Here is a 16,232-nt window from a genome sequence, read left to right on the forward strand (position 1 = left end):
AAAGTATGTTCATAAGATTATCTAATTTAGGGTAAATCAAAATTTGCCAACAATAACAGTAGGGAGCAATTTTTTTGTTGCATTTATACAAGTACTTAATATTCCTAACTTGGGTGTAAATATATACTATCAAGTCTGAAATTAGTTTTGTTTAGAAAGCTACAGATTTTCTTTTCAAAATGAAGTTCTTAGTTTAGTTTATTTTGGTCTGAATATACAAGTTTATAAGGAACGTTTAGGTTTATATATATATATATATATATATATATATATATATATATATATATATATATATATATATATATATATATATATATATATATATATATATATATATATATATATATATATATATATATATATATGTAATACAAAAATTAAATACTTTTGTATTAATAAAAGCATTAAAACTTCATTCCTTTTCATTAAATATCTTTAGTAAAGGATAAGGGTAGAAATTCTATTTTGGGACTTCAAGGCTAAAAACATGCCAATGAATAATAATTAGATTAATACTTCAAAAGAGAAGTTATTTTAAGATCTTTCACTTCCATATAAGGAAAGATTAAACGATTTGCTTTGAGTAATAAATAAATTTGATGAGGCGTAAGAATACAGAAAAAGCATATGACTGGGACCTCTTCACACTGTTTAATCATCCTATAAAATGCAGAGCGCTAATTTTTGCGTGGCTTTTTGATGTTTATCTTGCTAATATAAAATCCGTCAGCTTAGACGGGATATCTGTTCCCCCTCTCCCGCTTCGGAGAGGGGTTAAACTGCTATTTCACCATCGCAACTTAATAAAAGAAGATTATGCACAACTGGACTCTTCAATCATGTTGCTCTCAATACTAAGTTACTAAAAAATCATTATATATATATATATATATATATATATATATATATATATATATATATATATATATATATATATATATATATATATATATATATATATATATATATATATATATAATAACAGGTCTACATTCCTGTTATCATTGTTGTATTCAGCTTTAATAATTCAGTCGTAAGCCATAATACGTTATCAAAAGATTTATTTAAAGGTAGGCTGGTGGTTATAATAGTTCACATCCCCACTCCACAAGGGAGGGTGTGTGGGTAAAAGTCCGGATGGTTCGGGCAGATCTTGTATGGAACACGTTATTCAGGAAGAGACATGCGAAAACCATCTGTCCCGCATTAAATACTAACAGAGAATGATGTAAACAGGTTCCAGTCGTGCATACCTTGTAACTCTACGCATCATCGATAATCATTTAATGCTTCCTAATATGGAAGTGAAAGAGGGACAAGATTCTAAAAATAACCTTTGAAATATAAATCTAATTATAAATCAATGGAGTGTTTTCATCCTTGAAGTCCCAAAATAGAATTTCTACACCTATTCTTTACCAAAGACATTTTATGAAAACGAAGAAGTTTTAATGGTTTTATTAATACGAAAGTACTTATAATTTTTGTATATATATATATATATATATATATATATATATATATATATATATATATATATATATATATATATATATATATATATATATATATATACTTGTCTGCTCCTTTGAAAATAACACTTAAAGCAAAAAAGCATATGAACTAAACATACCATAAACTGAAGTGTATTATCGCCTTCGTTCTACCACTCCCTACGTAGCACAGAAGTGGGATATAAAAGCAGAGAAATCAGCTTGTAGAGAGAAACCGATTGCAAATGTGAAATCAACGACGCGAAAATATCAATAGTAAAGATCTGTTTAAAAATCTTATGAAACAAAATAAATCAGAATCTTACAAAATATCCCCCGGAGTAATTAATCTATTAGAGATGGCGAATCCTTTTCGATAAGCGTGTCAATTAAAGTATAATTTATTATTTTCCAGTGTATAGTGTGCCATTTGTTAACTTTCTTCTTAAAAAAATAATTTTTAAGCCATTGTATCTAGATTTTAAACTATGGAATTACGTTATTTACTGTTTAGTTATTACGAAATCAAACAGTATTTCACTTTTGATATTAAGCTAAGGTAATATATCTTATGGCACCACCCTTCTTGGTAAGCAATGAAACGAAATCGAGCAACTGAAGCTATAAATTTTTTTTTCTTCATAAATCTCTTCTTTAATAAAGATTTTCATAGTGGAAGTGGTATTTATAGTCAGACTTACATTTTGGAAAATGTAATAAATGGTATTCAAAATCGTACTTTTTTTCGGAATCTGCATATAATGGCATCTAGCATTGAAGTTATTTTTTTTCTTAATGTTTTTATTGAATGTTAGTAAATAAAAGCAATTTAATTTGTACTTCCCTTGTGCTACCAAAATACCTGTCGCGTGCATAGATTCGCTATCTTTGGTCTAGATAATTTTTTTAAAATTTAATCAATAATTTTACGATAAAAAGGAGTTTCAATTATATTTCATCCAAAACTAACAAAACAAAGTGCACTCTTGTCACTAAAACCAGTTGTCGGTCAATAGTTTCTCGTAGATTAAAAGGCTCTAAAGTTTAAAGATCAACAACATAATGATAGCAATGTGGTCAGTATTACGCAATGGCCTCTTTTTTCTTTGCAGGTACAATCTTGCACTCATAAATTTGAAGCTGAATGGAAGTCAAGCCACCACCGAGATGAGAACCTCTGACTTCACAATCTCAGCTTAATGCCTCAACTACTGTACCATCGGACCTACATTATTTTGATTGAGTAGATGTTTCCTTGTATTACTGTTGTTGTCGTAAGCCATAAAGGCAAGAGGTGCGAATGTTCTTGCTTTCCAGTGGCGCCATCTACGACGAAAGATTCGACTTCTACCATACCCATACGTCACACCCGTTTTAAAGTCATACCCATTTATACATCCATTCATTCATCCACAGATCGTAATTTTGACCTGAACCAGAGAACGATCCATCTGCAATCCAATGTCCCCAAAGGTATAATTTGTTATGGGAACATGGAGGACTTTGTGACTCGATAGATTTAACGTGCACCAGTCTCCATTGACGACGCGGGGAGTCTACAGCCGGATTAATTCGAACTACCGTTCTCAAGAACGTGAGGCCACTTGCACATGTTATCCAATTTTTTAAGAGATGAAAATTCCAAAATTACAAATCCATAGCAACTTAAATATTATAAATTCTAAAAAGAAAAATTTCTACAGAATTTTAGTTTTGGAGCACAGTTAAAATAACATAGTGTTAAACTAAAATAATGTCTATCGTTTTGAACCCCAGAAATTTTAAATAAAAATTTCCACTCTTGTGGGACATGGAGTGGAACCAGATCAGCAATCGCGTAAGTGCAGTCAACAGAACACAAACAATATGTCTATGATTGCAAGCTTTACCTTGAATAAAAAATTACACTTTGACATTGAAAGTTTTCCGTATTAAACCAGCCATAACGCCGAAGCAAATCAACGAAAAAAATATAATCTTGTAATACGATAATATTTTAACCTCCGAAATCTTGCGTTGAAAAAAAAAGCAACCAGTTGGTTTCGTGAAAATTTTAAAATACAAAACATTGCTTTTGAGTAGAATTTGCTAACAATTCGAAATAATTAAGTCCTGGGCTGTACTGGCCCAAACATCTTCTAGAGTTAGACAAATACTTCTGAAACAATCTGATAACCGAAAAGAGTAAATTTAGATGTACTACGCGCATACTTAGCAATCATTAACATCCAGTAAAAAATTTTAAAAAATCCTAACATATAAGACTAAGTTTATTAAATAAAAAGTCATATTTGTAATTTAAATTTCTTTTATATATTAACAACTTAGATTCTAATTTTTCATGGTGCATAAAAGTCCTTAAATGAGAATATATTTATTAATATCTATATAATTTAAGAAGAAAAAAAATTAATGCTTACATAAAAACTTATTATTATGGTATTTCCACTTTAATTATGTTTGAATTTAGTTGTTATAAAAGCCTTAAATACAAAAAATAGTAATGGTATAAAAAAAATAGAGACCTAAATAGCCTCCTCAAAGAAATAATTGACTTTTTTCCCCTTGGAAGTGGAAGCCTCTTGAAGAATTATTAAAATAAATCCACTAAAAAATACATCGCTTTACACAGCAACTGTACTATACAATAGTTTAAAACATCTAAATTAGTCTCGTATTTAGAAGAAAATCAAAGCTCAATTTTATAAAATTAACTTATTTTTATATGCATGACATTTTTTAAATTAATTCATTTACTAATTCAACTACTGCTTCAAAAGAAAAAAAAACGTTGTTTGTTCTAAATTTCCAAATAACATGAATAAAATAAAGAAAAAATTAAATAAAGTTAAATTTTTAAAGTTCGAGACAAATAAATTAATCTTAATTCTGTGAACATTGCTTCATTTTTTCCTCTCCTCCAATTCTACAGAGAGATGAGTTCAGAGTGAAAGGAGAAAAAAAACTTGATAAAAGAAATCCATGTATTAAATGAAGCACATTTTAACTAGAGATGGACTTCTTTCATAATGGAAAACATCACACTAGGGAAGAAAAAAAATAGATTTCTTTTAACTCAAGCGGGAAATAAACCATTTTTAAATAGAAATATTGAGTATTGAATGAAAATTTTAAACAGTTTCAATAGGTATCAAGTATAGGTACAATGTATTATGTTAGTATATTAGACACGAATTAAAACCGCATCAATACTTAAAAAGCTTTAACATAGATACTGTGGAAAAAGATTTTTTATGTCTCTCCGAAGGAATAAGTACCGCAGAAAATAACATGATTGCGGTAAATTTCGACTACGATCATCAAGCAACAGCATCATGCCAAATTATATTGAATAGGGTTAATTTTTATTCTGATAGGATGAACTACTAAAAACATGTTTTTCTTAATTTAATAACGTAAAGCCACCATGAAGGAAAAAATATAATAGAAAAAAGTAATTATTTTAGCTTTATTCATTGTGTTGGTATGTGTTAAAATTTTTTGCATGATTTCGTAGCTTTGTTCAGTACTAATATATTAATTGTTTACTTTTTTCACTTCGTTCCGATAACGAATATTCAGATAATTAACTATGAAATTACATGTAGACTCTTAAGCGCAAATAAAAAAAATTAATACTTTAAAGTTAAATAAAGGATAATAAAGTTTGCGCAACAAATTTAAAAATCAAAGGATCATTGTACATCGAGAGGAAACTGAACCATCGTAAAAAACGATGATTTTTAGCAAGGCATTCCGCCAAATGAAGGTTATCCAGTATAATGAACAAAAATATACGAAGCGGAGACAGATAGTATTGCGCCAACACTAAAAGGAAAAATTCCTTTTTTCTTTTTTTTTACTTGTGTGTATTCGCACAAAAAGCCTTTCTTTTTTCCATATTAGTATAAGCGAGAAATCACGACAAAAAACTAACGCTGATTTATATAATACAATCTACACTTTTTAGTACAACCCTTTCACTATTAATGACCGATAGATTAAGTCCCGTTTGCTATTCCTGAGACTCAATGTTACTTTAATGCTCATTAGAAAGCTTGTATTGAATTGTTCACACCAATACAATTAACCAGCAGCCCGCGGGAGCTTCTGGGCGCAATGATTTTCTTCTTCTTTTAAATGTCGAAAATTTTGAATCGCACAGTTGAGTATCACTTTTCGATGAGCTCAATTTTCAGAGATTCTATTGTCTATCTTGCTTCACGTTCGCTTTTTCAACGGTTATTGCTACAAAATTCCGTAAGGTTTAAAAAACCTAATATTTTTAATACGCTATTACGATGCATGGATTTCGAATTAGTGTAATTACTTTTTAACTTGCTTTATTTTTGTCGTTATAATCGTGAATCCAAAGGACCAATTTCCGTGAGGTTTTAAAAATTCCGATACATTTATTCTATTACGACTCGTTATTTATAAATCGCGCATTTAATTAATCATATTTTAATGTGCTTTTTTATGTGATTTCATCGTGAATCTAAATTAATTTTTTTCTTTTTTTAAAGGCAGTTATTGCCATGCTTTTGAAAATCGAGTATTCTTAATGTATCATTACGACAAGCGAGTTTCAAATAGCACATTTGAGTTATCACTTTTTGTCGCGCTTTACTCGTGCTGAATTCCATTGTAAATTTAAGAGGGTTCTTTTTTTTTGTTCTATTATTGCGATGTTTTTACTACTGATTTTTGACGATCCCGTAATAATTTTAACTACAAGGTTATTAGAAGACGACAGTTTTTAATCCCGCAGTTAAATAATCACTTTTTGAAAAAATTTATTTGTACATATGCCATTGTTAATATAAATTATTTTTTCGTTAGATAGCTCTATGCATTTGCACGTGATATTTAAATCCACGATATTTTAAAATATCGTGGAACATTATCGAAACATGAAACTTTCGAAAAAGAGAAGGAAAACGCAAATTTTTTAATGGCTCTCTTAGTAGTGTTTATAATTTTTTTTATGTGATTTTTTAGGAAGAACGAAAAAAAAAGTTTTCTATTTAAAATTCATAAAACCCCTAATAATTCAAGAGATATTATTTGAAGTATACTTAACGAATATCGCATCACATTTTGTACTATAATGGTTTTAATTTTTGGTTTAAACCTTATAAATTTTCTTTCAAGAAAATTCAAACTTACGAATTAAAATATGCGATTTTTTTATACCTTCACTCTCTGAATATTTCTTTTTCTGTTAGAATTTACTTTCATTTCCCAAATATTTATATCGATTAAATTACTGAAAAAAAAAGGGGGAATTTTTAAAGATAGAGTACCCATAAAATACAGCAACCAAAATTTAGTCATTTCCCACCATTCCTTCTTTTGAAGCTACACCACTATAACTATAAAACAGCGCAGATATAATTTGAACAAAATAAGTGTGACAAAGACCTCCTGAATACTTTTTTTCTGAGAGCTAGGTGGTTGTAATTTACAATCATTCATAATCTGGGTAATTTAAATACTATAAATTTATCAATCATACATTTCCTGTTTGAAAAGTTGAATCAATTTTTTTAAAAATGTCAGAGTTCCCATCTATAGTTCATTTTAGAGTAAAAACAGTCTTCAGTTATCTTGATTTATGTTCTCGAAAATAGTAACCCCGAACCTACGTATATATTCAACATAGAAAAAAGTTGCTTTATTTACAATTCTTATTAAAGCTTCACATTGAAAGATAACCTTGGTAGAGCATTTTTTTTTAAGCTGCAAGTTAACATTTACAAATTAACATTAATTCAATGGGGCAAATTATTACCATTGCCTAATAACCTGTGCTCAAAACCTAGCCTCAGTATTTTCAGAAAAAGATTTTAATTTTGTAGGCATGAGAATTTTAAAAATTAGTGAGAAACATTTTAAAAATATTTCTGTAAAGCAAATTAAATTATTACTAACCCACATTGTTTTGAACACTTTGAAAGTTAATCTTAGCACAAACATTTTAGAAATAAAACACTACTGATAACAGATAAATTTCTTTATTACAGAAATGTCTCAAGTAAGTACACAAAAAATATGGATAAATAAAAAAAGAGTAACACCCAACTACCACATCACAATAATTTTCAGAAAGACAGAACGTTTTAAACTTGGAATGAACATCACTACAATATTTTTTTTAAGACAAAAGATATCAGGAAAAAAAATACACATGTTGAACTAGAAAATACAGAATGCATAGTTCTCCAAAGAACAGGGGCTTAGATACATGTTAAAAGGAAAAATAACTTGGTCCCCAAAATAAAGAGTGTTAAAAAGTTACAGCAAAGCATTTTTATCATACAGCTCATAAATTTTAATAAGCAATAAAAATTATAAAAACAAAAAAGAATATGTATGTAATTGAGCTCATGTTCGTCAGCCGCCAACATGCTACACAGTTCAAATTTAAAAACAGCGAAGCCGGGGTAAGTATAAAAAGCCAAAGTACTTTGGAAAAGTTAAGTGTGGGAAAATTCAAGAGCCCCTTCAATTACAGGTGGTGTTGTATAGATGACTTTCAAACAATCCAATGAAATGGTACCGAGATGGCATACTATTCTTCTTCGATGATGTACAACATGCAAAGTGTCTCCTCATTCGCATTAGCAGGGGCAAGTTTATGTCCTGGTGCAAGCATCGAAAATCCAAGAAACATGAATGTTCGAACAAGAGCAACTGAAATAAATTGAGACAAGTTAATGGGAAACTTGACCGATGCTTGTGCAATTAATTGAAGTTTAGCTTATAATGTTAAGTTCTGACTTGTATATTCAATTTTATATATATAACATTCTGAAATAAAATATCTGAAATCAAATAAGATTTTTATAATTATATTATTACTCTACTAGCTGATTAAAAGCTTCTGGGCAATTAAATTTTATTTAATACTATTTTATCTTTTACAATGTAGGCCTTCAAACTAAAAATTCACTTTCTTAATTTTACAATTTTTTATTCAAATTCTGATACTCAATACTTTTTCCATAACAGACACTTATTTCTAGAGGGAAAAAAAAACGTTTTTAAATACTATTCTAAAGAAATTGCCACTAATACATGTTAACCAATAAATCTTTAAACAGGCCTTAGCCTAGCTAAGGAATTACAGATTACAGTACAAATAATTGAGTTCAGTCGAGTAATTTGGGAAAAAAAGTAAAAAAAAAAAAGTAAAGTAAAAAGTAAAGTAAAAAGTAAAAGTATTAGTCTTATTTCAACACAAAATATAAACCTACAATAATTTGATCTCTCACAAGTAGATATCTTTTAAAATAAATAAATACGCAGTCAGAATCTTTTCTTCACAAAAGAAAATATTTTTAACTGATCTAACTGTTTTATTAACTGGTATGAACAAAAGATTACTAGAGCACTTCCATAGTTGTAAGGGACAGATATTTTATCATTGCATTAAATTATAAAAAAAAAAAAAAAATTGTACTAGAACCCATCCCACACGTTCTTATTCAAGGACACAGCTAATCAAATCATACTAGAAAAACTGCAGAAAAAGAATTCTGGAGAATGATTGCCTTTGAATTTACGATAATATAGTCAGCGAAAAGAAAACCCTGGAATTAGATTTTCAGAATCTACTCAAAACTTCAAAGAATGCTCAGCCAATGTTGCAATTGAGTAAAACTAGACAATTAGCAATGATTTCACCTAGTATGTCATCAGCTAACATAAAACTATAGAAACAAAATTCAAGAAATACAAGTTTCACTAGTTGTTTTATTTGTCTAATTACAATAACTGAGCAAAAAATAAGATCAGTAATTAACCAAAATGGAATCCTAGCTTACACAATATAGTTTCACTTTGATATAATTGCGAAGTAGGAGAACATTTAGTGCTTACTATGTAATCACCAAAAATATCCGAATTATTAGATTAAAAAAAAAAAAAAAATTTCAATGAACGCATAGTTACCCTTGTCTCGCCTGTTCTTATTAAAGCAAACAATGACATGTGAACACTGCAATTCATCTTCAGCAAACTCCAAGAGTTGCAAAAACCTGTTATTTAAATAAAAGTTATCTAAGTGTTAAAATGGAAAAATTAGTTAAAAGCAATAAAGGGCTCATTGAAAGAACTTTAAACTGCATTTCAGTTAACTCTACAAAAACAGCTTAAAAATTCATAGAAATGTAAAGAAAAAATTATTTGACTGACTTTTATAGTTATAGTTCAACTATAAAGTGTTGCGTTCTAAGAAGTAAATTATTATGCTCACTATACAGGGTAAAAAAAGTATGTAATCTTACTTGTATTTTGTTACTTTTTAAATTTAGTATTTTCCCTTGTTCTTTTTGGGAAAGCATAGGTATTTGTAATGAGGATAGTTTAAAGAAATTGTTACATTTTTCTGAAGTTTTTAAAATTTTTCTTCTTAAAAAGTTTCTTCCTAACCAAATCATGAAAACTTACTTTAATGGATTTTACCTGCATATGAATTATTATCTTTTTTTTGCTTAGTTCCTTAAACAAAAATATGTTACAGAATTTATTCAACAAATTAATATGTATTACCAAATTAACTTTTCACTAAAAATTCTGAAAGTAAAAACAAAGATTTAATAGTTTTAAAAGGAGCATAATTTAAAATTCCTTTTACGTGCAAACATTGAATTTTGTAACATTTTCCTTCATTTTAGAAGTTTTATACCTTTGAAATAAAATTGAATGCATTTAATATAAATTTTTCTTAAATTTATGAAATTTACGATTAATTTGAAAAATCATTATTTTTTTTGTTCTTTTACTTGTACTTTTTACTTGTTACTTTTTAAAAAGTAACGTTCCCATGTATGATGATCACTAAATGCCATTAAATAAACATATTCAGCCACGAAGATAATCTTGTTGACACAATACTTACGATTCCTTTGATCCATCACACATGCCACCGTCTGGAACCTGGACATAAAGCCGTCTCTTCCAAAGCACAGAATTCCACTGCGTTACTTTTGCATCACTTAGATGGAAGTTGAAAGTGAGCAATACTGCATCATCTATAGATTCCTTCGTCACCTCATCCCACTAGAATAAAACATGTATTCACAAAAATATAAAAACTTTTATTAATACATTTAGTCATAAGCCATTTTAATTGAACCTTAAATAATTTTTAAGATAGTAATTCAATTTAGTAGCAAATTCTGTCATACATTTTCAAATATGCACTATCAATTATATTCCAATTTTTTTTTTATATTCAAATTATGAAGGTGAAAAACTAACAGGACATAAAACATGTTAGTTAACTTGATGTTGCCCAATTCTTTTTTAAATTTAATCATCATGTGTGTCAAACACTAACACATTTTCATAACTTATGAATCTGACCAAGACATGGCATTTAGCTTGAATGTCAAGTAGACAATATATTTCATTATAAAATGCCTTTGTGATATTTACATCATGTAAAAATAAAAATGTAGACAGAATTTTTAAAGAAGTTTTACAAGATTTGGTCAAATTTTAGCAATAGAAGGGGAGAGTTAGGCATTAGTCGTAAACCAAAAAAATTGGGTCGGCTGTTCGACGCCGGTGATGAAATAAATGTGAGAAACAAAATCTAAATGAAAAATGTTCAGGAATCTACAGAACATTTCAGTAAAAGAATTTATGGTACGCATTTTAATATTTCTGTTAGAATAGTTACCTTCACTGAGACTGTTCCAGTCACAGGGGGCTCTTTAAATTTCCCCACACCGCTGCCCTCTGCATTTAATAGCAAAACATTGGCGGCATGGGGCACATCAGGAACACCACAGAGACCCTGTATCAATGGATATTGAGTACTGGTGGGGCTGCATACTATAGAGGAAAACAAAAATCATTAACCATCAACAAAAAGAACTAAAGCATTTGAAAAAAATAAACTTAAGGGGTGAAAATTGACAATTTGGTTTAATAGAATTATTTGCTCTCAAATTTTACTAAAGTCCTATGGAACAGATTTAAGTTAGTGTTCATACAAAAGCAAATATGAAAACTAAATTTTATAAAAAGGATAAAGCAATGTTTCCACTACAGTGCGAGAATCTCACATATTTTTCTCTTTTCTCGCATTAAAAAATGATTAACACGAGAAGTTCGTGCACTGTATTAATCAATTTTAAAATGCGCGAATCTCTCAAATTTTGGAAAAAATTCAGTCTTCCACCATTTTGAAAAAGACATGAAAACAGCTACGACAAGTGTTGGGAAAAAAAAAGTGAGTTCTTTATAATAAGTTGTTTAAAGTTATCTCTATTTTTAGCTGTTAATGAATTACCAAACTCCCTCATCTACAATTTAGAGCGATGTGTAAAAGCGAATTAAGACAAAATATTGTAACAGGTCGACTGATAAGCATTTGAGCAAACCTAATGAGAATAGCTGATGAAAAAGTAGATATAGAACATTTTCCATATGATAATGCAGCAAAAGTATTCAATGGTTTAGAATTTAGAAGATGTTAAAAATTTATTATAATTAAAGAAATATTTTTTTTCCAAGTCTATTCGTGTTTTTTTAATTTTTAGAAATCTCACCCTGTTTTTGAGAAAGGGTGAGAAATTCTCTTCCATTTTTTTTCTGTAATGAAAACACTGATAAAGGTATAGAAAATCAATTCTTTCTAACCAATTTCTAATTGAAATATAAATCTGACATAATTTTAACCTGCCGACTTCTCTGCACAGCAAAATCTGCTTTTCCATGTTATTAGGTAGGGAAATATTGTATTGGGAAGAAACATTATCTCGATTTTGCCAACTTATTAAACCACCAGTGGGTTAGGGAGAAATATTCTCAGATTTATCAGCACCTTTCTAAATATATTAAAAATTGAACTTTTCTTTGACTTTTATTAATGTGATTTAATAGCGTAAAGAAAATATTTGCTTTGCTTGAATAATTACCTTCACTGAGACTGTTTTTATTTGGTGATAAGCCTAAATTTTAAAACCTAAAATTTAGTTTTAAATTTTTAAAAAATCTCCACCATGGGGGAGAGAGATAATTTACAAGAAAAGTATGTCTTTAAAAGAGTCTTCAGAAATTAATTCACACATCTATGGTTAATTAATTATACTACACATCTTTCAGAACATTTATGGAAAAAATTGACAATTTAACAGCATGTTTTCTGTTACAGAAGTTAATATTTTGAAATATATTAAGTAAATCAGATCTTTTCCAGATTGAAACACTTTTTTTTAAACAAATCAAGGGAGATATTAACAAAATAATTACAGCTCAAAAACACTGAAATATAGCTACTTCTTTTGTAACAGGTTATCTGCAGTTGAAATTTTAGAATACATTTACAGATTTCACTGAAAGCACGGCTTTCACTTAAAATTCAATGTAATTTTCAATGAATCCAAGGAAAATATTATAATAACTTAGTCGATAATTTCTACTTTAATTTTAGGAAAAATTTAAAGAGCTTTATTTGAAATTATGCTAAGCCATTAGAAAAAAGTTAATTTATTAAAAAATCACTTAAACATTATATAAACATCTTCCAACTGCCGACAAGATTCTTTAGTGAATATTTTTGTTCCTCATTCCATATAATTCTTTTGAATATTCTTTTAACTTTGCAACCAAATAATTTTGGTATTTCAATTTATCAATAAAAAGATAACTTAGGTTACATTTTTTCAATAATTCCAAGTTCAATAACTTAGTTTCCAACTAAACAGAAGCTTTAAAGCATTTCAGATGATCAATTAATAGTGACATTTTGGTTTGTTTTTTCACAATAGTTTATTTTATTATAATATTGATATTCTCTGTATTGCAATTTCTACTTAACCTGTCAACCAGAGAATAAACTTTTGTCTAACTCTCTTCACAATGGAGACTTTTTTTCCTTCATAGTTATGAATAATATCACCTCATAATTTCCATGAAAAATGCATCATATCTATTGCAGTCATGTATGGCTAAATATTCATGTAAAAAGTTAAAGTATGACTAATATTTTGGCATGCTCAGATAACAGGTAATATTCATTCTATCACCTAGTTTGTTTTTTTTTTAAAGAAAAAAAAAATCAAATAAGGACTTGTAAACAGATCAATGAAAATATATACAAAGTAGCAATTTCTTCAAGTTACTGATCGTTGAGACCAATGTCAAAAATCTCTTAGTTTCCACTCCAGGATTAAATAAGCAACAGTCTTTTTTAAAACTTCAAAACATACATTTTATAAACTATCAACAAGCAAATAACATCTAAGTAGGTTAAGCAGTAATCAAATAGTTAAAAAAAATTTTTTAAAAAAAAAAGGAATTTTTGAGTTTTTATTGAAAATTTCTTTACTTATTTATGGATTATTTTAAAAGACCATTTTGATTATATGCAAATTTAGGAGATTTATTATTTGTGAAACTAATTTAAAATGAAAGACGAATTTTAAAAGTTTAACTTCTAATGTTCATAGATATTTTGAATAAAGAAATTAAATGAATTAGAACTTAAATAGAAAGTCATGAAAAGAAAAAAAAAGCTTTGCTTGCAAGTATACAATGTTACAAGCTTAAAATCTATAACTTTACAATGTTTCTAATTTTTATTACCTCAAATTTTTATCTAAATTGAACTTAATATTACAATGCATGCAAAAAAAAAATAATTAAAGATATTGAGATAGATTATGAATATTAAGATATTGAAAATTGAAGGGAGATTAATAATGTGAAATTTGTAAACAAATCAACTTAATTATAATGGCTTAAGTTTTCAAAAAATAAAACAGTGCCAACACAAAATGAACTATAAGTTAAATTTAGAAGAAAAAAATTTTAATCCAAAATCTATAGAGAAATAAAAAATAATTGATTATTTCCTGTTACTACTGTTGAAACTTCTTTTGCTAAATTAATCTGAACGAAATGTTAATAAGCAGACAATAGAACTAATTATTTTTTAACAGGAATTTAGCATGTATAAATTTTAAATGTGCTTTTAATATAGTCAACTCCTTTAAGACCTTAAAATGCAATAGGACAACAAAAAAAAAGCCACAGGTCAAAGCATAATAAACAATTAAAAAAAAAAGAAATTTTCGTTGCATTTATTGAGCATTATGTATTAGTCAATAAATTTACTTTGAATCATAATACATTTGCAATAAATATAACTAGAGTTTTAAGCAACGGAACTAAAATAATTTCTGGAACATATTGCATAATTTTAATGAAAAAGAAAAAAATTTTTAGAGCTTAAAATGTGCTGAGCAATTTAACAACAAATAAGCGACGTGAATTATAATTTGTTTACACTGTAAGTGTGAGAATTAAAAATTAAAAGTTTGTTCGAATTTCTTGACACTAAATTTTTATTATATCTTAACCTCATTTTTTTCAGTAACCATATTTATTTTCTTAAATATTTAGATACCCTTAATTACATTTAAAACTAAATTACTCTTTCTATCATTTTAGCAGACTCCTTGGAATCGAACGCCTTTTAGATAAATGCTAATTTTGCATAGCAACAGACAAGCAAATGGGAAAAAAAAATAAACAAAATTCCCTTTGGGTATTTCGCCTATTTAAAAATACAATTTATTCAGTTAGCAAGTTATACCACTACTCTACGAAAAGTCGGTCATTGAACATTGACGTCATAAATCGGAAGATAATCTATATTGAGCAATACTCCAAATAAGCAAGTTATAAAGCGATTTCCACTAATAAAAAAATGTTTCCAGGTGTTCAATATAATATAAATAAAAAGAAATAAATCAATTATCGATCTACATTTTCTTTGCCCTTGATTGTACCTTGCCAACTGCGCACATAAAAGAGGGAGGAACTGCAGAACAAAAACAAACATTAATTGCTCAATTTACACAAAAATTTGAATATTAATTTTTACTTACCCTAACTTAAGATTACTTGGAATACTACTAATAGCAGGCATATCTTCAAATAACTGATTAATACTCTCTTTATTACAATTTCCAAAGGCCTCAAGTCTAACGCTCATCACGACTTAGAACTTGACAAACTTAAGAAAAAAATAATGAAAGTGAGCAGATATTTATAATCACATATATTGACGTCAGAAGACAGTTAGCGCCATCTATGTTTAAGGTAGATGAAAAATATTTCGTTTATGGTTTGTGCATGATTTTAGAATATGGTAAAATTGATTTAAATCAAAGATAGAAGAATCGAACATTTCTTTATTTCTTTTAGTAATATTTTCAGCTTTTGATATATATAGACAAGCAATATAGTTTCTTATAAATCGTGCTAGTGTTTTTTTTTTATCTCACTTTTATTTTTCACTAAAATTTGTTTAATACAAAGAAGTCATTCAGTAATCAAATAATTCTTTGTCTAAAAATAATTTAAATTAAATTAATTAATGTTTTTTGTTCTAAAAATAAGTACAGAATAATGATTTACTGAAAATATTTGCTGTAAGTGTTTCAATTTATTTTTTGTATTGAGATAAAAATTGTTATTAAAAATTATTATTAAATAAAAATATTGTTAAATAATTAATATTGAATTATTACACATACACGATCAATGATAATTTAACTTATTAAATTAATTTTTGATATTTCATACGATCTCCAAAACATGACTGTTATTTTTCGTTCGGAAGTTGTTTCTTAAATTTACCAAAATGTCAGAGAACTTGAAATATTTTTTATTCTAAATAATAATTTAAATAATTTCTAAGAATTTTCCTTTTTT

The 16,232-nt window shown here is 27.7% G+C and overlaps 1 protein-coding gene across 1 annotated transcript; it reads right to left on the minus strand.

Moving 5' to 3' along the window:
- Window positions 1-7,494: 7,494 nt before the first annotated feature.
- On the minus strand, window positions 7,495-15,510 carry Oda (Ornithine decarboxylase antizyme). Its single transcript, XM_087160084.1, has 6 exons — window positions 15,404-15,510; window positions 15,305-15,336; window positions 11,185-11,339; window positions 10,399-10,559; window positions 9,450-9,535; window positions 7,495-8,189 (listed from the first exon to the last, which is right to left on the minus strand). Exons 1-6 carry the CDS (start codon window positions 15,508-15,510, stop codon window positions 8,068-8,070), a joined length of 663 nt encoding a protein of 220 aa, XP_087016210.1. The 3' UTR covers window positions 7,495-8,067.
- Window positions 15,511-16,232: the final 722 nt, after the last annotated feature.

The sequence above is a fragment of the Parasteatoda tepidariorum genome, chromosome 3 (genome assembly GCF_982258835.1).
Source record: "Parasteatoda tepidariorum strain Cologne lab strain chromosome 3, Ptep-v5.0, whole genome shotgun sequence".
NCBI lineage: Eukaryota > Metazoa > Arthropoda > Arachnida > Araneae > Theridiidae > Parasteatoda > Parasteatoda tepidariorum.